At 38.2% G+C, this 26,190-nt stretch overlaps 4 protein-coding genes across 4 annotated transcripts; 1 reads left to right on the top strand and 3 right to left on the bottom strand.

Moving 5' to 3' along the window:
* Positions 1-847: 847 nt before the first annotated feature.
* LOC137716220 (formin-like protein 13) lies at positions 848-8,828 on the bottom strand. Its single transcript, XM_068455649.1, has 17 exons — positions 8,413-8,828; positions 6,948-7,648; positions 6,407-6,628; positions 4,344-6,322; positions 4,127-4,250; positions 3,861-3,932; positions 3,664-3,762; positions 3,547-3,588; positions 3,364-3,444; positions 3,228-3,278; positions 3,049-3,130; positions 2,719-2,813; positions 2,513-2,584; positions 2,319-2,435; positions 2,128-2,196; positions 1,980-2,046; positions 848-1,769 (listed from the first exon to the last, which is right to left on the bottom strand). Exons 1-17 carry the CDS (start codon positions 8,483-8,485, stop codon positions 1,594-1,596), a joined length of 4,122 nt encoding a protein of 1,373 aa, XP_068311750.1. The 5' UTR covers positions 8,486-8,828; the 3' UTR covers positions 848-1,593.
* A 997-nt stretch (positions 8,829-9,825) lies between these two features.
* On the bottom strand, positions 9,826-12,885 carry LOC137738063 (uncharacterized). The gene is made up of 7 exons (XM_068477700.1): positions 12,819-12,885; positions 12,174-12,716; positions 11,974-12,065; positions 11,423-11,560; positions 11,122-11,265; positions 10,865-11,041; positions 9,826-10,017 (listed from the first exon to the last, which is right to left on the bottom strand). Exons 1-7 carry the CDS (start codon positions 12,883-12,885, stop codon positions 9,826-9,828), a joined length of 1,353 nt encoding a protein of 450 aa, XP_068333801.1.
* A 2,966-nt stretch (positions 12,886-15,851) lies between these two features.
* On the top strand, positions 15,852-19,033 carry LOC137741623 (omega-6 fatty acid desaturase, chloroplastic). Its single transcript, XM_068481322.1, has 9 exons — positions 15,852-16,123; positions 16,239-16,535; positions 16,911-17,054; positions 17,189-17,340; positions 17,449-17,571; positions 17,727-17,904; positions 18,038-18,156; positions 18,402-18,516; positions 18,689-19,033. The coding sequence occupies exons 1-9, from the start codon at positions 16,085-16,087 to the stop codon at positions 18,851-18,853; spliced, it is 1,332 nt and encodes a 443-aa protein (XP_068337423.1). The 5' UTR covers positions 15,852-16,084; the 3' UTR covers positions 18,854-19,033.
* A 1,306-nt stretch (positions 19,034-20,339) lies between these two features.
* Positions 20,340-22,363, bottom strand: LOC137741634 (BTB/POZ domain-containing protein At2g24240). The gene has a single exon (XM_068481331.1). The coding sequence runs from the start codon at positions 21,868-21,870 to the stop codon at positions 20,545-20,547; it is 1,326 nt and encodes a 441-aa protein (XP_068337432.1). The 5' UTR covers positions 21,871-22,363; the 3' UTR covers positions 20,340-20,544.
* Positions 22,364-26,190: the final 3,827 nt, after the last annotated feature.

The raw sequence follows: 26,190 nt of genomic DNA, 5'->3' as shown, positions 1-26,190 counted from the left end.
TTTTATACTATGTAGTTTTGACCGGGCAAGTATTTTTGGTCCACAATGGTCTCATTTTGTTGATCAAGACTCTCTCTACCCTACCTACATTTTGACTATTAGTTTTGAGTTTAAATTTCATAAATGATTGAGGATGTCGCACTAGTTGTTTTTATGAGCGAGTGTTGTAGTTTTTTAGTGGAATCGAAACACAAATATTAATAGGCAGTTACTCTCGTAAGACTTTGTTGCTTTCATTTTCGTTGCAACGATAAAACTTAATGTCAGAAAAACGTGAGAACCAAGTCATGTCACTCTTTGTAGTATGGTAGGTATATTGGTTCAATCCTTAAACCAGAAAGTGACCAACAAAAATGAGAAGAAAAAAAAAACATAAAGTGGTTAGCTTATTGAAGTTATGAATCAAATGTCGCAATCCACACTGATGCTTTAGCTATTAGAAGTTAGAACGGATTCTCACATCATTATTCATGACGAGAGAAATCTCAAGAGATTTCAATGTGTCTGAAACATAAGATGGAACATCACATATCATTATATAATTACTTCAACTGCTCGGCAAATGACTCGAAATTCCACCGTAGTTAGAGTATTATATTTCGCAAAGTAAAATATTGTCCACAAATAATTAGTTTGCGACGTAATTGTAGTCGTTTCATGAGCTATGCTAAGAGGCCAGAGTTTGATAAAATTCGTTTTAAGTATGATTATACAAAACAGCAGCGACCAACTCCAACAAACTAGTGTTAGTTTAATATAGGTGGATCGAACACAAATCAGAGAGGTCACCCCATCGTTTCTTGGTATTAAAAGGGAAACTAAAATATTAAGAACGATTACAGTGAGTGCAGAGGGATTCAAACTTGAGTACGACCATGCAAGAGGGCGGAAAGCTCGACCAACTAGTCCAACACACATTTCAAAAGTGTAAATTAAACATACAAAATTTTAAGAAAACTGAAGGAACTATCACAAAATTCCTTCATTTATTTATAGTAATGAAAGAAACTGCTGCAATCTAACGTCGCACAAGTTCCCTACTGAAGTATTGCCTTGGACCTCTATCATGTCAAGAATATCAATTCTACGTCGGAAAAAGAAAGAATCTTACATTACATGTGCTTATAAGCTAATTGAACTACTACTTATATTGCCAGTTGATTCTATAGTAGAACATCAACCTTTTCATGTTATTAGAGCAGGTTATCCTGCACCCTATCAATTCCACATCGCATGTGCTTATAATTAATTGAGCAAATCATTACATTGTCAATTAATTTTATAATGAAACCTCAACTTTCATCGCGCCATAAAAAAAGTTTAGGAAGCGCATATGCATGCCGGACCGGAGGACAAAATCGGCCTTGCAGCGTCACGTTTTGTCGATTCATAATTCTAGGCCTACATCTGCGAAACAAGTACAAACTACGCTAATTTACATTCTAATCCCGCGCATTAAATACCAAAACTTTTTCCATTTAGCCTTGTAAAGGGGAAAATGAGAAAACGACAAAGAAACCTTTCTGCTCAAACCTGTGTTCATGTTATATTTTTCCGTCCACGATGATGAACGCGCCGGATTTAGAAACCCAATTATTTGACGTTGCTGCTCTGGATCGGAGTACGCAACAATCGTTCGGATTCCTTCGAAGCGCCCATCTTAAGCTTCTCACTTTCTGCCGCTTTCTTCATTTCGTTCTCACTTTGCTTGCAGTTTTCATCATGAGCTTTGTTGAACATTCTGACAAAGTTGAGCAAGGTTGTAACAACTGCAGCAGAAAATTGATATGGTTAGACAGGTAGCCCGCGATTAAACCAATCAGAGCTGTGTAAACCGCCGACTAAGCAAACCACAAACACTATGAAGGAAGATGGTCGGTCCGGTTATGAAGGGCTCATGTTGAGAGTTGTGAACAACAGTGAACAACCGCTAACAGAATAGAAGGTCCTAAACACAAGGTCAAATCTTAAATGAGTACCTTGTTCAAAAGGGCACTTAGCGGGATCTTCTCCGAAATAAAGGATCAATGCGTCTACATTTCTACCCTGTATCATGCCGCTCTGTGTTAATAATACTTATCCAACATTACGAAACCTTGAAACAGTACTCATCGGACCAAGACTTACTACGGTAGAATACAATGAGGCCAAAGTCCTCACTTCACCTTCAGCGAAACGGAGGAACTCCTTTAGAATCTAAAGGTCAAAAGAGAAACTATTAGTCAAGGCGCGAGTGCTCACCATAGACTCTTTTGGTAGTTAAATCAGTCTTTATGGCATGCATATTGCCTTTGTCATTTTAATGGCATCATCCATACCTTACGGAATTTTTCTGATATAGGACCGTCATTTTCAGAGGTGGATAATTCCTGTACAACTTTCTCCAATCCTTTACTCAGAGCTTGCATTTCCTCCGCCAAAAATTTCAATTGTATCTGCAACGCATCAAAGATGTTAATCAATAGATGCCAAATAATTCCCGAAGATTATGGACCAGACACAAAAAGAATACCCTTGCTGCAGGTTCTAAGTTGCCCAGGTCTTTAGAGAAATCTAGAACCTCCCGTAGTTGGTCAACGAGTACCTATGGCGTATCAAGAAAGACCATGACTAACCAGACATGCATATTAAGTAGATTCAAACAAATACAAACAAATAAGAGTTGGAGTTCAATTGGATTACAATGATAGTCCATAGGGAATAAGCAGCAAAATGTACCTTACAAAGATAGTGCATGAGAGTCATCTTGTTGTTCCGTGCGCGAGTCTCAATCAGTTTAAGAAGGCTATCCAACCTAAATCCAATAGCAGAGCCTAAATACAATATCAACTATTAGGCTCAGTTAGAAGGAGTGGTAATATGAGCACAAATTAGCAGCATAAAATCTGTTGCGTGTATGACATGAAAGGTTTCTAAGGACAATGTAGAAGGAACACATGAAATATGAATTCATTTCAGACCGCATACAGACAAAGTGTTGAACTATGTGCTTGACATTGCGATATTTTACATTGCTAAGCTTTGAAATCGAAATTAATTTGAGCTTACCCCGAGCTGTCCCCTGGTTCAAAGCATTTCCTAATGAAAGAATCGTCTGCATGATTCTTTTCAATTTGCCAGAATTTCTGATCTGATAAGGAGAACAGGTTGTAAGATAAATAAATATTTCGATAATCCTTGAATAGTGACCATCAAAGATTAAGAGAAAAAAAGAAGGAATAACTTGCCTCTTCTGCTGCAGAGTTCACTACATTCAGGCTATTTCTAAGATCAGAGACCTACATGGTGCCACCAGCAAGTCTTAATATAAAGCCCAAACAATATTACAGCTAAGCTGATAAGTAATTACATATGCTAGTTTACCTGGGAAGAGAACTGTATTTTGAATGAGAAAACTCTGAGCTTAGATTCTACTCGAGGTACCTTCATCAACTCTAAGAGGAACTGCCGCCAACATTCAAAAATTAATAAATGAATCCCCATGTATAAAGGAATGGAAAATACATTATATAATTAACAAACATTTACACAGGACATCCTGCAAACCTGTTCACATTTTCCTAACTTCTCCTTTTCTCCAGTGTAGCCCTGAACACAAAATAAATGAGATTACGTATACTAGAAAGATTTACCTAAACCTTCCATCTTCAGCTAAAGACTTACCTTAAGTAGTTCCATCTCCTCTTTCGTTGGGCAAAACTTTATGAGGTTCTCTACCTGGTCAACATCTAATGCTGTATCCTCCAGCGCAAGTACTGAATCCTGTCAATATTACAGAAAACCTCATATTCTATTGGGATTAATACTGAAAAGAAGGTTGACAAAAGCAGATAAACTTGTGGAATTAGGATCAAGCGTACCATTAATTCATTCAACGGAACCTTCACCTTTGAGAGCATGATTTCACAGTTGTATGCTCGCCTGTGGTCAATCTGCAGTAAACAAATAAAAAGCCAATTAGATGTATACTTTAATGAATAAGTAGAGAAAGAAATCAAACACATATCCCTCATTCATGATAGTGCATTAAACTATGAAATATAACAATGAACACAAACCACGTCAAGTAACAAATCCTCAAGAGCAATTGTGTTGTGCATTAACTGAGAGTTGAAATTACAATTACCAGTTGTACTTTTTCAGATTTAGGGGCAACCGAACCATGTCCAGCTGACTTCCTACCCTTATCCGGGGCCGGAGCTGCCACTGAGAAAAGAGTCTCAAGCTCTGACATGTCAATCTCAGGAGCCCTGTCTCAATATTAAAAAGAAATAATGTTAAAGGCTGGAAGATCTATACATGAAACAATTCTTTCTCTTCTCTCGTAGCAAGTTAAATCATACTTGGCCTCTTCATCAGATTTTTGTGCCTCAGCCCATAAGCTTCCCTGAACCGCTCTTGACAATTTTAACCAGTGCAACGGCTTCAGTTTTTTTGAATTATTATTTTTTGAACTTATGGTACGTAGTAGGCGTCCTTTTGCACCACCAGGGGAAGTAATAGGTGGTGGCGGAGGGTTACCCGGCTTAGAACCTCCTTTACCAAGAGGAGGTGGAGGAGGTGGGGCAGAAGGAGCTCCATGTTTGGTGGAAGAAGTGGGAGCAGTAGGTGGTGGTGGAACTGGGGACGAGATTATAGTGCCTCCAGCTTGCCCTGAGTGAAGAGGAGGAGGTGGAGGAGGTCCAGGAGGAGGGGGAGGGGGCGGAGGTCTTGAGCTGTCAGCATGGTTCTCTTTCAAAGGCGGTGCTGGAGGAGGTGGTGGGGGAGTTGGAGGAGTTGGAGGAGGCCGGGTTGATGAAGCAACCTCAGAACGTGGAGTGGGTGCTTTAGGTAACACCTTTCCAGAAATGGTACTTGAGGTTGGCATCCCAGAGGCAGCTGGATGACTAGTGGTTGATTGTTGGGCTCCATCCGATGAATAGTTTTTAGTCTCTTCAAGAAGTGATGAGTCTTCAGGTTTTGAAACTAAAACATCAGGCGGCAGAAGTTGCGGTGTGGGAGGAGAAGGAAAAGTTGTTTTAGCCGAAGTACACTTGGAAGGTGGAGGTGGAGGCGGAGGTGGAGATGTTGATGGTACAACTGGATAACTTTTAACTTCTACAGCATGAATATCATTAGGTTTACCTTCCTGTTTACTCGTACTGGTATCTGGATACTGCATAGGTGAGGCTGCATGGCTAAAGATCTCTTGAACTTGACTGAATGCTTCCATCGGCGATGACTGAGAAGGTTGTGGTATCTTCTGGCTTACCAAATCGAGTTTATCGGATGGCTGAAGTGTAGTAGGAATGTCTTGAGGTCTAGCTTCCTGTTTCTTCACAGTAGGAATGTCTTGAGGTTTAGCTTCCTGTTTCTTCACAGTAGGAATTTCTTGAGGTTTAGCTTCGTGTTTCTTCACAGTAAGATTGTCTTGAGGTTTAGCTGCTTCCATTGGTGTTGATTGAGAAGGTTCAGGCCTCTGCTGGCTCACTGAATTACATATATTGGGTGGCTGAATTGCAGCATGAATGTCTTGAGGGTTGGCTTCCTGTTTAATCACAGTACGAATATCATGAGGTTTGGCTTCTTGTTTAGTCGCAGTATGGATGTCTTGTGGTTTAGTGTCCATCAGGGTTGACTGAGAAGGTTGGGGGATCCTCTGGCTCACTGAATCCCGCTTACTGGTTGGCTGAAGTGCAGTATGAATGTCTTGAGATTTCGCTTCCATTGGGGTTGACTTAGAAGGTTGGGGCGCCTTCTGGCTCACAGAATCATGTTGATCGGGTGGCTGAAGTGCAGTCTTTGAAGGTTTAGCTTCCTGTTTACTCACAGTGGAATCTGGGGACTGCATAGGTGAGGCAGCATGGTTAAAGATCTCTTGAACTTGAGCAAATGCTCCCATTGTGGTTGAATGAGAAGGTTGGGGAATATGCTGGGATACTGAATCACCTTGATTGGGTGGCTGAGGTGTAGCTGGGATATCTTGGGGTTTAGCTTGCTGTTTACTCACACTGGTATCATGAGATTGCCTGGGTGAGGCCACAGATTGCATGTCATCAGAGGAGAGAAGGTTCTTTTTCTTTGGGGTCTTTCCTGGACTTGTTTCCTGCGAGTCATTCCCAGTACTCCGTGGAGAATCACTGTTTAATTTTTCTTGGATAATATTTGATGCTTGTTGTAGCACATTGAGTGTGGCATCTGACTTGGGGTCTAACCAATCCACGTAGTTAAAGATCTCTTGAACTTGAGCAAATGCTTCCATCGGAAGGCCCTCCTTGTCCTCAAAGCATGACATGCCACCCAGGATGATGGATGTGACAGCATCCATCTCTGAAAAAAGGATCTTAAAACATATCGTAACCAAGGAATATGTCAGAAAAGAAACACACAAAATAGAAACATGTAATCAAAAGAAGCAGAGATACACCTCTACTCTGAAGTCCTTTGGAAATTGTTCCTTAGCATCCCACAACATGTCAATTTCATCACGGTTGAGCATCAAAATGTTAGACCTAATAAAAGCTGTATTGAACATGACACGGAACATCATCTCCTCACGTTCCAAGTCATCATGTAGGCTAATGCACTCGACCACAACATCACCTTGAATATGGCAATTAATGTCAATTTTAACCAGTTCACATTCTACCTGCAGTGTAGTTGAAGGGTAAATAAGATAAAGATTAGGCCATCCAACCAAGCAAAGCATCTTCAGTTGAAATCAACATATGTTTGGCGTATATAAGATACGAATAACACCATGCCAAAACAAATGAGAACAAAAGAAAGACAGTGCAGTTAAAGTAAGTCTACAAGTAGATATTTCAAGTTGAGACGGGAATGATGAACCTATAGTCAATGGTCATTTGGATCAGCAATAACCGTTTAAATGAGTATATAAACCTGTCTCAGTATAGAAAAAATATACAGAGAAATCAAACTGTAAGACCAAAAGAGTATAAAATCACCTGCTTGTAAGCCCGTATGGGTTTTCCTTTCTTTGGAGTTGAGAATAAGACTTTTGGAGTTTTATCATTAGCAAGAAAAGGGTCCTGTCCATATATGCGGAAAATAGGACGGCAACCACCCTGCCCATCAAAGTTAGGAACAAATCTGAAAATGATGCACTCCAAGGTAAGCGCTCGATCCAGAGGAGGCCATTCCAAGGCTACATTTCTCCTCGTCACATACTGGAGATACCTCAGTTGAGAAGGGATTGGATTTAGCGGTGATAATAAATGCAAAAGCTCAGAAGGAGCCTGCCTGTAAACCATGTCCAACGTCCTCTGCTCGCCACTATACTGTTTATGGTAAATCAAGAGAGCAGACAGCATGAAAGCCAAAACAGGCCAACCTCCACGTTCGCAGTGCATCAACAGCACGTTATTCTGTCCAAGCGATAACCAACTTTCACTTGATCTCAGAAAGTGATGGATCAGCTCTAGTGTGAGCACCGGACAACCTTCAAAGTGCCGCGGGTAATCCATAATGGTCATATCATACTCGGACAAAATGCTGGCCATCTGGCTTTGTGCCACACCATCATGGAAATTGAACACCAAGAATGAAGCATCTGGCAAGTGATCTTGGAGTTGACCAACTATCCCACCTATGTAAACCTTATAGTTTTCTTCCTTCCATGCATCGGTAGTGAAGCAGCAATCAAAAACTGTATCGACACAAAAATCAGACATTAAACAATGGACTAAAAACAGCTGCTTACAGATGGGTCATAAACACAACTATTTAAAAGACAATCCAATATTTCTCCTTACAATTTTCTAGCAATCTGAACATTCATCTGCATTCAATCATTTTAGACATCGGCACCACATAAACACTGTTCATTAATCATCCAATTTCACCAAATTCATAATTACAAATATTTTGAAAGTTTTCTAGCCAAGATGTTGCTTCTATATTAATGGACAATAATGAATTCGTACCTAAATGTATCAAATTTCGACTCAACTGCTTTGAACAAATACTGGCTAAGAGCCAAAACTACAGAATTTACTTTTATCTTTATCATTCCTATCGAGTTGTGGAAAGCAAAGCAAGGGTAAGGCTGCGTGCCATAGACGTTTCCCCGATCCCACTTTGCCCCGGGGGGGGGGTCGTTGGCTTGGGGTCGCCCATTGAGTGGAGTATAAAACCGAGTAGGACATGAAAAAATGCCAGGTTCAATTACATGATGTTACAGTTACGCTAATTAACTTTACAAATTAACAGAAAACCGAGCTATTGTACCTAAATTCGGAATTCATACTCAATTGAATTAAGCACACAACACAATGTAAGCAGGACTATATATATATAAGATCAAAATTGGAGTGGCATCACAGAATTTCTATCATGTTCACATGTGAAAAAAAATAAAAATTCGAAAGCTGCAGGATCAGAAACCGAAGAAATCAAGGAAGAAAGGCGCACCGTAAACTCGCTCGCAGATCTCGAAGAGTCCATCAGGGGGCTTACGATAGAACAGTTTGCGCAGCAACGCCATCTCTGCTTCCTAAACACGCCTCCTATTCCCAATCTCTCCCTCCCAATCTACAATCGCCGATCAATCGCATGCATGTCCATATACACACACGCACATATATATATATATATATATATATATCTATATAATGCAGAAATTAAATTTGTGATAGAAACGAGGATTTTGGTGTAGCGAAAACGAATTCTGGACGGTAATGCAGTCGGATTCTGAGAAAAGAACGAATTTCAATTCGGATTTTGTGTCGATTTTTTGGATGGTTTGATTTTTTTGCTGCGGATTGGATTGTCGAAGAAGACGACGACGAAGAGTGTGATGGATGATGTGGTTCGTTGCAACTTTTTCTTTTTTTCTGTTAGGCGATTCGTATCTTTCCTTCAGCAAGCTGCTGGGATTTCACACCAACCGACTTGGCACTGTCAGCTTCTAATGACGTGGACACCACCACTGCTCGACGTGTATACATTTCTATCCGTCAACGTGGCTCCCTACTACTTTTTCCTTTTCTTTTTGGGAAAATGATCGAGGATACTTTTTCTGGATTTTGTGCTGTCAATTTTAATTAGGTACTATTTATATTTAATTTAAAATAATTTTTAATTATACGATGTACAATGAACGATCACTATCATAAAATCTATAGAATTCCTAGTAAAAGAAATCCGACGAAGGTCATTTTCCTTCTTTTTGGATATGTATAACAGCAAGCAATTATATAGATGGGCTTGGCGCCAACTTGGGCTATCTTGTGTTGTTGGACTGAACTGATTATTCTAGGCCCATAATAGTGGACTTGAATGTATATATGGCACAAGTACAATGTCATTCATGTTCGCTATGTAGTTTCGAATGGAGAAAAAGAATTTTGGTGTTTCATATTGGTAATTCAACAAGACTAGTGTCAAACGCATCATAACAATGGTGACGATCTACTCGTGCTATGCAAGTTGCTCTTCGAATGTTGAGATATCCCTTATGTGGGTAGAATGAAACGTGATACGAAAAGCCCTTATCTAAAGATTCATCTCAAACATGAAATTATTGGGTATCACTAGTTTTAAACTACTATATGTGTCCACATCTTTGATCACGTGACAAATTTTACAAGTGATCATGTTTATCTAATTTCATTACACTAAAGCGGAAGCCTTAACAAAAGATTCAAGAGTATTATATTAGCGCCTGTTACATTTTCGTACCAAGATTTTGAAATACATGGTATAAAGAAAAATACAACTCCGCATATCCACTTATTGACTGGTTGCATCAAATTTTCTTCTTTTTTGCCAAAATAACGGAAAAAAAAAGAAAATTTTAATGTGCCTAAAATACGTTTCAATCCTTCAAACTAAATTCTGTGTTTCTTCAAGTTTCCTTACAACCTCTTCCATATATGGTCTTTCCCCTTCATTCGGAGCCGTGCATCGAACGGCTATGGCCAAGACATTTCGAAATTCAGAGGCAACATAAGCCCCATTTAACCGTGGATCCGCCATGGCACTTATACTTGCTCCTTTCATTATTGCATCTCTTGCCTGCATAAATTTGCAACACATATGACACGTATCAATTAGGTTACAATAGAACGTCCGTTATTTGTTAAACAGACACCTAATGGAACCACAATTTGTTGGATTTGAATTCTAACATTAAGGTTGGATTTGAATTCCAACATAAATCAACCTTAAAATGATCCTACAAATCAATAAGAATGTAATTAGGGTCTAATACCATGCTTACATGAAATCACCGTTGTGTCTTAAAAGGGCAAGTTAATGTCATTAACGTCTTGATATGATAACGTAGACTTATTTAAAACTGTTTGAAAATGACTAAAAACGCTTTTAGTGAAAATATTTTTGGATTGCTAAAGCACTTGTTGCTTAAAGTGCTTCCTATGTGCTTCTTACAGAAAGCACTTCAATTGCTTTTCCAAGATTCACTTGCATTTTCACTAAGAATTGGTTTCAAAAACATTTTCATCAAAAGCATTTTCATCCATGTTAAAAACATTTCTAAACGAGGTTAAATGGCTGTGATGAATTCTCTTTAATGGACAAAAGTAAAAACCCTAAAAGCTATACAATCGTAGTAGTCCCTGCAAACCCTACGACACAACATACAGACTTCATTGAATGAGTTGATAAGGGTGGGTGCTTTGTAGAAGACCATAGGCGTTCAAAGTTGCTTCCCGCAGATTTCAAACTCTCCACATCGACTTCAATGGCTGCTAACTAGATGTTCAGGTCAGCCATTAATCACAAGGTTTTGTGTTTTGGTCATTCAACCATCTCAAGCCAACAAAATTCGGCCCTTAACGTCATGCACAAAGAATTTCTAGACTGTATGTAGTTTCTAGATGAAATTAGGATTAGAGCAAACCTCCTCAATTAGTGATTTTGCCTTCTTTCCTGTCAAAACTTGGAGCAGAAGAAACCCGAAATCGAAAACGTCTGTTTTGATGGTTCGCAACCCTTTTCTTTCATGTGGCTTGAAGCTTGACAAGTCGGAGTCTATGATCTTGGCTTCAAGTTTCTCAGTCAGAAATATGTTTGCTACCTGACAGTCATTCAATGGTTAGTAATAGTAATTAGTTTCTTTAATGGTGTTTAAAGTCTAAACCAAAATTAATTATTTACCTTTACATCTCCATGAACCATTTTGTCCAAGGGATTAGCATGGAGGAAACATAATCCACGAGCAACCCCAATCGATATCTGCATTCGACGTTCCCATGTCAAGATTGGTGCCTTCACATTACCTGCTCCATTACCTGCTAAATCCTAATTAGTGTTTAATTACTGCATATGGTTATGCAGATATACGGCACAAAGTACACTGATTAGTCTTACCAAATAGCCAGCCTGCTAGGCTACCATTTACGCAGTGCTCGTAAACAAGACATTGTTCTCCTTTGTCACAATACCCCAAAGTGCTCACCAGGTTAGGATGCCTAATCTTCGCTTTCCGGCACGCCTCATTCCCAAAACTCGGAACCCTAATCCCCTGGTTTAGTTTCTTAATCACCGTTGGCATTCCACTCGGCATTATTCCAACATAGCATTTTCCTGAAAGGATCTGTGAGTTTCAACCTCAACCCAATATTTGAGTGTACTAAATCAAAATATTTAATCATGATTAGCATCATAATACTGATCATAATTCATACCAAGTTTTGTCTCTCCAATTAAGTTTAAATCGTCAAAATAGTTGGTAGCTTTCAGCACTTCATCTCGTGAGAATATGTAAAGACCGGAGCAGTTGAAGAAACTCACTAATTCATCCTCTGTTGTCTTCTTGGAGACTACATATGACCGCGTGCAACAACGAAATATATGAGTAGCCATTCACTTCTTAATTTGTTAATCCTTGGATTTAAGAGGCTAATTAATTTTAACAGAATGCTCACCGGATAGGATTTCGATATCTTTTTCGCTTGCATATTTTAGTTGCTTCCTGGTAATCTTATAAAGAATCGGAGTTAAAATCACCAGCACCACTGCCACGATCACTATAGCAAGGAGTTTCTTGGATCCCAAGATATAGGCTTTGTTTGGACTTTTTTGTGTAGGCCATGGAGACTCTGCAGAAACACAAGAACAGGATCATCAGTCTGGGAAAAATCAAGTATAAGAGAAACCTTGTGGTCCAAGAAATCTAACGAATATATGGATCGATATAGAAATCTTACGAATCTCGTTCCACAAACACGAAAAAGTTCCCTGAACAAAGTTTGGGGATTGAACATCTGAGCTAGCTAGACTAACAAGTAGAGCTTCAGCACACCCTTTGTCACTTAATCTATTTCTTTCCTTTAGAGCTTGCAAGGTTTTCCTGTAAGAAACAACGCAATCGAAACACACTTCATCGCTGTGATTCCTGCTAGATAAGTCCTTACAATTGAAGCGTAACTCGTTATACGTTTCAACCCCAATAAGATCAATAATTTGATCCACATTGTTCGAACACAGGCCCCGTGTTGAAGAGGAGATAAAGTCTTGGAGCTCACATTTGTTAAGATTGATCCTGTTGTGAAGATTTTCGAACATGTTGGTACAATTCTGAGCTTCCAAAAACTCGAGGAATACGGATCTGGATTGGCTAGATTTTAGAGTCATTGCTTGGAAGAGAGATTGGAGGGCAGAGCTGCAACACGAAGAAGCTGCGGCATCCATGTCAAAGCACTCGCTTTGCGCTTCGTAAGGGAACCTGGTAAAATCCAATGTGCAAGCACCTGGTCAAGAAAACGAAAAGAAAAAAACAGACTAATTAAACTCTGTCAAATGGATTAACTGATGGATTAGGAAAAGAAATTAACTGTAGAAAACATGCTTACTTGAATTAATCTTGTGAGGTTTGTGCAGAAGTGCGAAGATGAACAGGAAAAGATAGCGAATTGCCATTGTTCTGTAAGCACTGGTTTTTTTTCTTTTCTACTTGTGGGAGAAATGATATTCGAGACGTGTTTGTGATTCTGTCTGTAAGAGCTAAAACTGTTTTATGAGAACTTAAAAACGCTCCGAAATTACTAATAATGTGCTCAAATATTGTCAGATATTAAATTCGAGGTGAGAGCATCTCAATGTTACGGCACAAGATGGATAATCCTTTCAGGTCTGGACAGGTCCTTGACTCAGTCCCAGAACAAAAGGCCATTGAGAATGTCATTTAATTTGGTTGATGGGAAGATGGCGTCCTTAGCCGGCTGGTGTGGGACCAAAATCTGTAACAAGTGCGACCATGACCTCATATTATTCTTCTTCTGAAGGAATTGACATGATTATTGATCAATGATCAATGCAAAACATCAAAACTCCGCCGAAAGATGTACGTTTTTGGCCACTCAATTGTGATTAACGAACTTTTATTGTATATATGTTATAAATTCTAATCGGATCGTTAATTTTCTTAATCATCTTTCAAGTAAAAAATCGATAGTATCCTTCACCGCTTATTCAGTTGCATATTGAAAAAAAAATGAACATTTTAGTAGGGTGCACTCTTTGGAGTGGGCGCGAGAGAATGTCCAACACCATAGTCGCATATGGCGTGATTAGATTCTTGCAAATTTGTTACTGAGAATTGTTCCATGGAGCATGCTTGGATTAATCTTAAAACATCATAATCTTATGTCTAGAGGTGGTAAATCAACCTACTAGGTTGTTAATGGGTACTCTTTACGACCCGTTTAACTTGATATCACCATAATATCAGAGTGAGATTGGTAGGTGTAAATGTGAAATCAAACTAATGTATTGATTTGCCACCTCTACTTATGTCCTATGTTGCTGTTGTGGAGCCAAAAATAATCACAAGGTGCCATGTGGATTTTTGGATGAAAATGACAAAATTACCCTTAAAGCACACCAGGATTCCTACGCGCAAGCAGTGGGCAATCATCCCTCAACCAAGTCAAAAGTGCCCAAAATAGGTAATAATTCAAAACCTATTTCATCCATCCTCATCAAATCCTTTCCACAAGGTAACTCCAAATCATTCCTCTTTTATTATATTAATTAGCTAATCAATTAGGGAATTATTCTATTGATTAGCTAATTAATTGATTTATTATTCAATTATTCCTAATTAGCTACAAATCATGGACCTCACCCAAAATACCAACCAAGTGGCTAATCCTCCTCCTCCTCCTAAAGGGGCCGGCCACACTTTTATAAATACTATCTCATTCTCTCCAAAACTCAATTCGAATTCTCTTGTTAAATTCTCAAAATTCTCCAAACATTTTTCTTTCAAAATTCTAACTTTGGCATCTGCCAAAGCCACCCCCCCCCTAAAATTCATCATGGGCGCGTGAGGCTCTTGGCCTTGACCTAAGGTGTTATTTGTTTTGTAGACACAATTTTGTCCAAGATCAAGGAGGAAAAAATTTGAATCCATAGCTGTCTTATCCAGACTAGACAATTACAAGAAAGAATGTAGAAGTCATGTCCCAACACAATATTATAAATTAAGCTTAATTAAGTTAGGTAAAGTAGTGTGTTTGTCACTCTGCATCTACATAACTTAATAAATTTAGCATAAAAGAAAAGAAGAAAGGAAAAGTAATTCCCGTCAAACAAAGCAAAAAATATTAAAATCGTTTCCCATGTTTTCTCTTGTTGGCCTATTGGAAGTCGGATTTGTGGAAATGCACGAACCCAAGAAAAGTCTCAGTCCAAAAGAGAGAAGTGGAATTCAATTTTTTTTATGTATCACACAAATCCTATCATGAATGTTTTACACGAATTCTTCACATGTCCCATGGAAAAATATTGTATGAATTACAAGGCGTGGTCGGCATGGTCGGCATGGTCGTTATGTATGAATAACAAAGCGTGATCGTTATGTATGAATTATAAGGCGTGGTAGTTATGTTATGTATGTTAAAGAGTATGAGCTCGTTTGGATATGTTTTTAAAATGACTGAAAGTGTTTTTAGAAAAAATCTTTTTAGGTTCCAAAAGCACTTTAAAGTACTTTCTGCAAGAAGTATCATTTATGTGCTTTCTCCATGAAGCACTTTAAGTGTTTTTTCAGGATTTACTTGCATTTTTACTAAGAATTGGTTCTAAAAATATTTTCACTAAAAACGTTTTCAGTCATTTTAAAAGTATATCCAAATGAGCTTTATATCAAGAAATATGGCAATTTTGTGTATTTAAATAACATCATTTTTGTATTTTGGGCCCAAATATGTCCAACCCTTGACGCCATTTTTGTGTTGTATGATTAAATGCTTGGTTCTACCACTAATACTCCTGTCCAATTACGTTAATTATAGCTCATTTGGAGGTACTTTTAAAATAATTGAAAACATTTTATTTTTAGAACCAATCCTTAGTGAACGCAAATGAATCTTAGAAAAGTACTTGAAGTGCTTAATGGAAGAAGCACAACTTTAACTGCTTTTGAAACCCAAAAATATTTTTTTCTAAAAGTGTTTTCAATCATTTTAAAAGTACTTTTAGTCAAGCATGTTTATAAATGATATGTTTAGAAAGTCCTATTAAGGAACAAATAACTACATTGATATTCGTCATTGGTTACAATAATATCAACACATTATTAAAAAATATTAACAAACAATACTTTGTTTGTCAAAGAAAAGATGCACCACAAATAATAATATTAGTACTACTATTTTTTTATATTTGTTGCAATAACATAGATATATTATGCATTACTTATTAAAAAGACGTCTGTCTGTTTCATAGCGGGACTAATTCAAACACTGCCCCACTAAGTACTAAAAATTAGGCAGCTCAATAAAAACAAAAGAACAAATATATACATCATTATACACTAGGCACGAAATTTTCACACCAATTGACTACCATTGTTGTATGGAAAGATCAACTTTTTATGTCGACGGGAAGAGCGACGAGTGACAGATAACAACTAGAGGTTGTAGTGAGTTGCGGAAAATCTATCCACGCGGAATCAGAGCGCAACGCAAGCCGCACCCGCAGCGGTCCCTTTTATAACTCTCCACCAAAAAAAGACTATCCTTTTCACCCTTCAACTCTCACACTTGCAGAAGGGGAGCAAGCGGCTCTGGTGTGTTGGGGGTCCTTGTGAGCTGGGATTGCTTTCTGTTCAAAAATGGCGTGCAGGCTTGCAAATTCTGCGTTCCTCACAACGGTAAAGCTCTACATTTTGATACCCAGTTGCTCAAATCTTCTCTTTTTACTCTTGTTTTTTCAAATTTTGGAAATTTGAGTGTTGGTTTTTCAAATATTGGAAATTTGGGTTGCAGGGACCCCATCAGAACCCAATTCAGAGGCAAAGAATCGGGACCCATTACTCTTCACGAATCTGCTATCTGAGATTGGGCGGCGCTCTCCGAAAGGGAATCAAAAGGCAGCAATGTTCGAGTCGTAGAAATTGGACGGCGGTTGTGCAGGCGGTTGCCGCTCCAGTTGCGCCGCCTCCGGAAGCTGACAGTGCCGAGTACAGAAAACAATTGGCTGAAAGTTATGGGTTCAAACGGATTGGAGAGCCACTTCCGGATAACGTTACGCTGAAGGATGTCATCGAGACCCTTCCGAAAAAGGTATTGTCTTTTCGGATAATGTTAATCTCAGAGCCACACCACCAATGCAACTTGTTTTTAACCTGATGCATCTGTTTAGGATTTTTGACATTTTTTTTTCTGGGGATTCTTTGTGAGTTAGACTGCCAGTAGTTTGTTCAAATGAGTGAATTTAGCGCCCGTTTGATAACCATTTTGTTTTTCGATTTAGTTTCCATTTGGTAGTTTAAAAGAAGGTAAAGAAATCTTCTTTCCATAGTATATGTGGAAGATATAGTATAACCCACCATTTTTTTTTTCTATGCAATTGCAATGTATTGATTCCAGTTAACAATTTGTTGATAAATGTAAACAATCCCAAATGTAACTGTTTTCTTCTTGTTTTCGTATTTTAAGGTGTTTGAGATTGATGATGTGAAAGCATGGAAGTCAGTTCTAATTTCTGCAACTTCCTATGCATTGGGGCTCTTTATGATTTCGAAAGCCCCATGGTATCTACTTCCTCTGGCTTGGGCATGGACGGGGACTGCAGTTACTGGGGTTTGTTCAAAGCACTTATCTTTATAGTATTGGTTCTTGTAACTTTCTTCACTCTTTTTTTTTTTTTAATCGATCACTATGATATATCTAAAGCCAACTCATTCCTTTTTCGTTTTGCCTTTCAAATTGTGAAGTTTTTTGTTATAGGTCATGATTGTGCGCACAAATCATTCTCAAAAAACAAATTACTGGAAGACATCGTTGGAACGCTGGCCTTTCTGCCGTTGATATACCCATACGAACCATGGCGGTTTAAGCATGATCGTCATCATGCAAAAACAAACATGTCTGTGTGTTTCTAAATCATAACTTCTTGAATAGGCGTAATGTTTCCATGTTTTAAGTATGTTTCTAACTCTTAACTTGAATTTTTCTTTTTACCTCATCATTTTAGGTTGGTGGAGGATACAGCTTGGCAGCCTGTTTCTAAAGACGAGTTTGATTCATCTGCTATTTTTCGCCAGGCAATCATTTATGGATATGGCCCACTTCGGCCTTGGATGTCAATAGCTCATTGGTATGTAACTATAAAAAAGGAATCACACATTGTTGATTTTTCTTTTGTTTGCGGTTGTTAAATAAGTAATGGAGATCTTTAGTCAGGATTCTTAATTTGTGTACATCCAATAAACATGTTGTATAAGGTTTACTTGGTTTCGTCTTTCATGATAGGATGATCGTCCACTTCGATTTGAACATGTTCAGACCGAGTGAATTGAAAAGGGTGAAGATAAGTTTGGCTTGTGTTTTTGCGTTTATGGGGATTGGCTGGCCATTGATCGTGTACAAGGCAGGGATCTTGGGATGGATAAAGTTTTGGCTGATGCCATTTTTGGGATATCACTTTTGGGTAACACTACTTCCAATTCCCTTATGCTTTAATTTGATTGCAGTAATTAGCATGTATTGCTGTTGCTTTGACCATTTTTATGGTTATCGAGGTTTCTCTGAATTTTGTTTTTCAATTTTGCATGGATCTATAGATGAGCACATTCACAATGGTACACCATACTGCGCCTCATATACCTTTCAAGACTGCGGATGAGTGGAATGCTGCTCAGGCTCAACTTAATGGAACAGTGCATTGTGATTACCCCGGATGGTATTCTTCGTTATGTCATTTGGATCTTTAATCTGACATGATTGTATTTTTTAAACAAACATGGTTAGGCAGTTTAGTCAGCTTTTACTGGAGATACTATATATTTCTGATGGCGCTTTCTTCGTTCTTTGTGTTCCACACTCTTAAAGTGTTTTACCGATTTGTTTGTTCATCCAAAAAGAATTAACTGAGACATTAACGGTTCTTACATAGACTTTATAACGGATCCATTATTTTCTCAACAGGATCGAGACCCTCTGCCATGATATCAATGTCCATATACCACACCACATATCTCCAAGGATTCCAAGTTATAACCTACGTGCAGCTCACAAGTCTCTTCAAGAAAACTGGGGAAAGGTAGATATCATCATTTTCTTCTACATATTCTTATTGTGATTAGCCGTAAACAAATATGACCTGAATGTAAAGCAGAACTGTTCAAAAAGCGGCGGTCAAAAAGGTTCGAAAGGCATAAGAAAGCAAAACGATTTATCTTCATTCTTTTTTCTTTTTTCCATGTGATTAACAGTATATGAACGAGGCTACATGGAATTGGCGTTTGATGAAGACGATACTGACGGTATGCCATGTTTACGACAAGGAGGAGAATTACGTTGCATTTGACAAACTTGCCCCTGGAATCGAGTCTCATCCAATTAAGTTCCTTAAAAAAGCAATGCCCGATTATGCTTGATCTACTTGTGTGCTTCGTAGGGTCACAGCCGTTGTGGTGCTTATCTCTTACCTTTTCCTTTTGGGTCAAGATAGGTATGCTATCCCAATTTTTCTACGTGTTATTGCTTATGTTTACACTCCTTTTTTAGAATTTTTTTATATTATAAATGGAGAATCGATTGACGGAAATTTCCCGGAAGTTCATGTTATAGCGCCTTACGCAGGCGTTGGCGTTTGTCAAGGTAAAACTATAGTAGCTAATCATGCATTACAATAGTAATCCTCTAGAGTTTGATTTCTTCTTGAACCTTTGTGGGGTTTTCCCTCTGCTATAGCGAGAAAAACTTCAGTACGAGCATTCATACCACATGACCCGTCCACCCGGCACACAAACCAGCCTTACCCCTCTGCCCTTGGTCCATACCCTATTGGGTCTGCTGCCGTAGTGTGGCAGCCGTAATGAATACTCCGTCCTGCTACAACGGTATAACATGTGCCCACACTGAAATCGAAGAAATGAGTCAGAACCCCCCAGTGAGGCCATGGATTAAACTAGATGTTGGTAAGGGTAATGTTGGTTGGAATTAGTGTTGATCATTTTTTAAAGGCTGACAAGGGCTTCTCTAATTTGTAAATTAAGTAGAACTTGATCTTACTTTAAAGTCAGGTTAGTTAGCTTCATATCTTACTAATTAAGTATAGGGACACATTAAAATACTAAGCAGGCGCATACAACAAGGAAGTCAAGTTTAATTAAGTATTTGATGTCTCTATGTAGGGTTCTCTAGTAAAATAGGAAGAAAATCCCACTTCGCTTTTAGAAGAAAGCTTGGTAGAGTTGCCCGACTATGTCATGCGCTGGGAACATTGGACAAGAGGACGAGACTGGAGACCCCCATTTTTTGGTCGCACGAAACCCGCATTATTCAAACCTGGTATATGAGATGCCCTAATTAGTCAACCCTGCTGAAGTTTCTCCCCACTTTCACGCATGAACGTTGAGTGGAAACAGAATGAAGTCGTGCTTGGTAAGCATTATAGAATGAATATACAAAAGCGGAGGAAGAGGTCAAAGAAGGTTCATAATATTCGAAGGCTAAACCTAACCACTTTGTCTAAAGCTATGCAATTCATAAAATCCCTTGGCCTGCAAAGAGTTGGCAGTTGCAACTGCTCACATGCCAAAGGGCATCTCCCTCCAAATCTGGAATCTTTACCAAAGCGTCTTACGCGGCATCAAAATATGTGCAGGAGATCACTTTGGCAAAGCGTACGACAAAAAAGCGAGAGAGAGAGAGAGAGAGAGGGTCTGTCCGAAAGCGGACAAAAACTTGGGTGCAACGGGGACAAATTCCGCCCTTCCTATTCCATTGCGTCTCATGTATTTCCGATCACATGTAAAAATCTCTGTCCTCGTTTTATGACAGATGACCTATAATCAGTGGATGTGCAAAGATACCACATTTCTAGTTACGGCGGTTAAGCAATCGATTTCATTCGGTTAATAGTAGGTAAAGCAAACACTTCGATTCTTTGTAGTGAGCTCAGCAAACCCTATAAAATCTTCAGAACTCTGAAGTATCCCTAAATTTCCTAAACCTACATAAGTACTGCTGCAACTCTCCATCTCCTACAATCTAACAGTACAGGAAAATCATGTATAATGTATGAAAAACGCGATCTTCAAAACATCAGGAATCGTAAGGCGAATCATATGATCGGAGGAGGTGGAGTCTCCCATATGTCAAACACATTTTCCTCGCTGTGAAGAGCGAAAAGCCGATCCCCACCTATCGAGAAGTCACAAATCGAACCTCCGTAGCTTCGCCGGAGCCTGGACGTTAAAACCCATTCAGGACCACAAAACACCGAAATTGAATCGTTCATGGACGAAAAGAGTTGCCCCTCATGCAATGCCAGCTTAGGGTAGCAAGGCTCATCAGGCATTTTCCCCTTCATGAGCCTGCTCCTCGAGCTCCACCTCACGCTTCCGCCGGAGTTTCTGATGTCGATAAACCCCAAATCTTCATACTCGTTCACCACGCAAATCGAGTTGCTGTCCTCCATTGCAATCGCATCTCTCACCCGCTTCTCGTCCACGGTGATCGGAGCTCCGATATCAGACCACGACCAGACCATCTTCTTCTCCCTGAAATCCAACAAACTTATGTAACAGTTGTCCTTTCTAGGAAACAACGTTGCGACCAACAAACAGTTGCTCCCATGTAGCCATTGCAGCTTGTCAGCATCGCCGAGCGACCAGCCGGGCGGTTCGTAGAAGAAATCGGTCTGTTTTCCGGTCATTTGATCCCAAACTCCAACGCCGTACTCATTGCTCCGACCTTTGCAGCTCGAAAAAATCTTGTAGTCCGAACCAAAACTCAAAGCTCCGGCAGTAAAGCTCTTAACTTGATTCTCATGACTAACTTGAAATTTGTACCTGAGCTCGCCGTTCGACGAGCTGAATAGCCCCATTCCGCCGTCTCCGCGGCCGAGCCGCTCACAAACGCTGATCACAATGCTCTCCGAGTCGACCCAACCAACATCATTGACTCTCTGATAGTCAAGGTTGATTGGCGGGTGCTCTTCCACCATCCAATCATACACATGGACCATCGAGCCATGGGCGACGCAGCAACCGCCATCCGGGCCGGCACGAATCGCCGTGCCATCGCCCGGAGCTTGTCCGGCTACTGTCCGGGAAAGCCACAGCCTGTTGCCATCAAATGGGCCCCACTTGGCTGATCGGACGTGGTCAAGGAGGCCGTAATACAAGGCTTCCCTGTAGAGAAGCTTTTCGGATATCGTGGCCGGGATGCAGAGCTCTTGGGTTCGGAGAAGATCAAGGAGGACGGCGAAACAATCGGGGTTGCGATCAATGAAGTACTCGTTGGTATTGTCGGATTGGAGATTCCAGTCCTCGTCGAACATCGCTCCGAACATCGAATTGCGGCCGGCGTTTGCGAGTGTCGTGGCGGTTGTTTCGAAGATTCTGCCTCCGACGTTGAATCGAACCCTGTCTTTCTGAATTCCCATGATTGGATTTCGGAAAGCTTTCGGATTGATTAAGTTCGTTTCCGAGAAATTTGAAGAAAATTATAGGATTCTTGATTGTTTGGATAATTTGAAATTCCGGTGAAAAGAACAGGATTGAAGAACAAAAGTATGAGAGAGAGAACAGAGAGAGGATTAAGAAGCAAACGAGGGGATTTGAAAACAGAACTGCATGGGAAAGCAGGGGAATTTGATCGAATTTTGAGGAAATGAGATGTGGGTTTTGAAGAGTGGAGGATTCTGAGGCGTGGGTTTTTGAATTGTTGGGATTTGATGAGGAGGAATTGATGAATTGGAGCGTTCCGATTTCAAAAAAAAAATGACTCCTTTTCTTTTATGGTGTCTTTCCTAATTTGCTTTGCCCATCCTCTCTCTCTCTTTGGTTTGCAGTTGCCGGTTGGTCTTCCTTTGCTCCGGACCGGCCTGAACTTTTCATAATTAAATACTCCATGGTAGGGTCAACTGTAGCTCTAGATCATCCTTGCCTCTCCACCGTTGGATGGTAATTTCGAATCCAACCCATTGGAGTTGAAAATTACTGTACTAGTATCTCAAATTTATAACGCAGTCTAAGAGTTTGTTTGGATGTGCTTTTAAAATAACTGGAAACGTTTTTAGAGAAAATATTTTTGGGTTCCAAAAGCACTTGAAGTGTTTTATGGAATAAGCACCAGTTATGTGCTTCTTTCAATAAGCATTTAAGTGATTTTCCAGGATTTACTTGCATTTTTACTAAGGATTAGTTCTAAAAACATTTTCACCAAAAAAATTTTTGGTCATTTTAAAAGCATATCCAAACGAACTCTAATATGTTTAACTTTTGACTTATTATGCTCATGTTCGAAGTCCATTTACGTCGTTAATACCTGAGTTTGATGTGTAATTATGGTTCATTCATTATGTAGATTGACACGATCACATGTCTTACACTAGAATGTCGAGTATATAAAAAATATCTCCAATTGTAGTATGGTATTAATTTCAAATATCGATACGATCACAAATTAAGCGTATCTCTCTATATATCATGCGTTTTAACTTCCTCGATTAATAACGAACGATCAATTTATGGGGGTATGTTATTTTCTTGGAGTGGGGACATTTATGGTGGAAGAAATTTCCTTGTTGGGGATGAATAGTTTAAGGTTGGTGGATTAAGTCAGCTCCAACCGGTAAGAAAGCGTGTCTTGTGCGGTGTGTTTTCAATTCTTGTCTTTGTTTTGTGTAAAATTTGAAGTTTGAACAATTAATTCTAATAAACAAAGAAAATGACATAGAGGTCGAGGCTTTCATCCAATCCAATCACGACACTTATTGGGACCCTTTGTTCCTTCCCATCACATTTATAAATAATCATAAATTGTGATTGACTTCATGTTGATTTCAAATTGTGCCAAAATTGCCATAACCTACCAATTCGGAGAAATTTTGAGAAAACTCAATTTAAATTAAGAGAGTTATTGTGACGGTATTTTTAAATTAATTATGCATTGTTATGTATTATTAATAATAATATCGTTTGTTCAATGATATAATCATTTTATTTTTAGTTAAAAAAATTGAACTTAATTACCAAATGAGTTAATTTAAAAAAAAAAAAAAAGTAGTTATCAAATGGCCTATTATAATTCTGTCATTGTAATAATTTTTCGAAATAATTCAGTGAGTTGTTCTCCTAAAAGTATACCCCAAATGTCAAGTCTGAGGCTTTTTTTGACAAATGTAAATTTCCACATAGGAAAGAAAACAAGTACTCGTGAATCTCGTTTTTCTGCCTTTCTCACTAGAGATTTTTTAGTGTGCCGCGAACGGGTGTTACACCACGTGTTATTATATAAGTGGGGAGAATTATATTTTTTAAGTTGTTAATTTTTTAGCATAAATGTCTTACGACTTGTATAATTACACATGATGTGTCACCTCGTGTTCCGAACTCATTGAAAAATATTTTCATTCTCAGTGCACCGGACACATAGACTGACACACCAAATATTATAATACAATTAGTTAGAAACTTAAAAAAAAAAATTCAACTAATTATATATCACATATTATACCGAACCGTATTTCCGCTACATCAAAAAATATCTCCCTTCTCACACATTCTAAGAGCAGTGTAGCATAGTACACTGCAATTTGTAAGTGCGGGCCATAGACGGCACATCATTGCATTTGCACTTTGGTTGTTTAAAGTAGTTAAAAAATTTCAAACCTTCAAAGGGTAATTTAATCCACGATGCTTTTTACTTTCTAATGGTTTTGGGTTTACATTAAGGTTAAGAATAGACTCTGGATGGTGGACCCATGCACTTTGTGCATCCATAACTTCCACTCTACGTCTCAATATATTTTTATATTCAATCCTTATCTTGTACAATCAATAACGAACGATAGATGATTTGAATTCGAAACTTAGATGCAAAGGAGGATATTCATCGCTAACTAAGTTACAATCCTTTTATCCCTACGACTCAATATAGCTATCGTTAAAATTTCAAATAGGGAACTGTTTTCATTCATTAACCGAACATAACATTTGCAGTATCTTACAGTTGTTGGAGAATAAACAACACATGAAAGATAATAGGTTGAATGCATCCAAATAGAGGTTATGATTCATGATTGATACTCACTCAAGCCATTTTTGGAGTTTTGGAAAATAGTAAACTTTAGGTTTGGGTTTATTTGGACACTATTGGTTTACTTAAATTTAAAGACACTGATGACATTATTTGCTTAATTACTTAATCTTATCATCTTACTTTATGGTGACACAAATCAATTTTTTTTTTTTTTACGTTAGCTTTAATTCAAAGTTCTTATGATATAATTTTGAATTATTTTACGTTTTTTATTTCAACAAAAATAAAAGGAAAAACTAAGAAAAAAATTAATGGGCCTCAAATTGGATCCGGCCTCAAACTGGCATTACGGTCACCTTGGACAAAATTGTAGATCCAATCCAGTGGATTTGGTGGGCTCCGAATTCTTGTTTGGGTTTTAGAGTGATTACCTTACAACTAATAGCGTGTTTACTAATCCGTAAATCAAATTAAGAAAAATTGAATTGATGAGAAATTGGATTGATGAGGAATTAGATTAATATGGAATCAAAATCAGATTCCTGTTGAAGTTGTTTACTAAAATTGTCCGGAATTGGAATACAATTTCATAAAGCTATTTATTAATTCAGAAGAATCGGAATATAAACTAGTATGATTACTAAAATGTCCTTGATCTCAAATCAAATATTTTATGTACTTTTTTTTAATAAAATTTGATATAGTATATAATAGTAAGAAAAAATTAAATTGCTTTTTTATTTCTTAGACATACTAAAATGATTTTGTTTATTTTTTTATAAATTTAAGTATTGACTTTAATATCTAAATTTTCTCGCTCAAGTTGTAGTTTTTTCTCTTCGGCATATGTATGGAGTTGTGCATAATGTGAATGAGCATAGAATTATGCTTAATGAGCTAGAAGGACATGGAAAGAAATTGTTAGGAGCATTTTCAGAAAAATAAGTCTAGGGTTGAAAGGATAATCTTGGAAATAATGAAAGTAAGTGAGGGCATAAAGGAAAAAAAATTATCATTCCAATTGCTTGGGCAATCCGGAATCCAAATACCTTGTATATATTAGGAATCCAAATCCTCCAATTTCAGGAATTGGATTCCATTTTTTGTGTGGGCCCCACACACTTTTGATTCCTTCCAATTTCAGTAAACACATATATAATATGTAATCGGAATCGAATTCTTTATTCTCATTCCGATTACGGATTAATAAACGCGCTATAAATGTACTTCTAACTACATTTGACAAATTTTTTTTTAGCAATTGTGTAATTAGATCAATCCTAGACAGTTACTTACAAGGGCATTTTTGTAATTTATAAATTCAAGTATATCATATTGAATTTGAAAAATAAAAAAAATAGCATCACATTTGAGAGATTTGAGAGAGTTTCAAAAAAGTTATAAAATAACATTCCAAACAATATCCCTAAACTAAAGCCAAATATGACTCCTCACACAATGTGATATTTCCTCTTACTAGGAGGGAAAGAGATCACTATGCTCTTCAGGAGAAAGGTGATGTTAGAGAGATTATTGATTTAAATTAGGATTTTTATTCAAAATGGTTCTCAAGATTTGCATAATTTTTAACTTTGGTTTATAAGATTTGAAATCAATAGAAGTGGTCCATGAGATTGTCACCATCAATCATTTTGGTCATTTTGTAAAAACATTATGTTAAATAAGGATCAAAATGACAAAAATATCCTCAATTTAAAAC

This window comes from Pyrus communis, chromosome 1 (genome assembly GCF_963583255.1).
Source record: "Pyrus communis chromosome 1, drPyrComm1.1, whole genome shotgun sequence".
NCBI lineage: Eukaryota > Viridiplantae > Streptophyta > Magnoliopsida > Rosales > Rosaceae > Pyrus > Pyrus communis.
The sequence above is the reverse complement of the archived record's forward strand: the minus strand, read 5'-3'. Positions and strand labels throughout refer to the sequence as shown.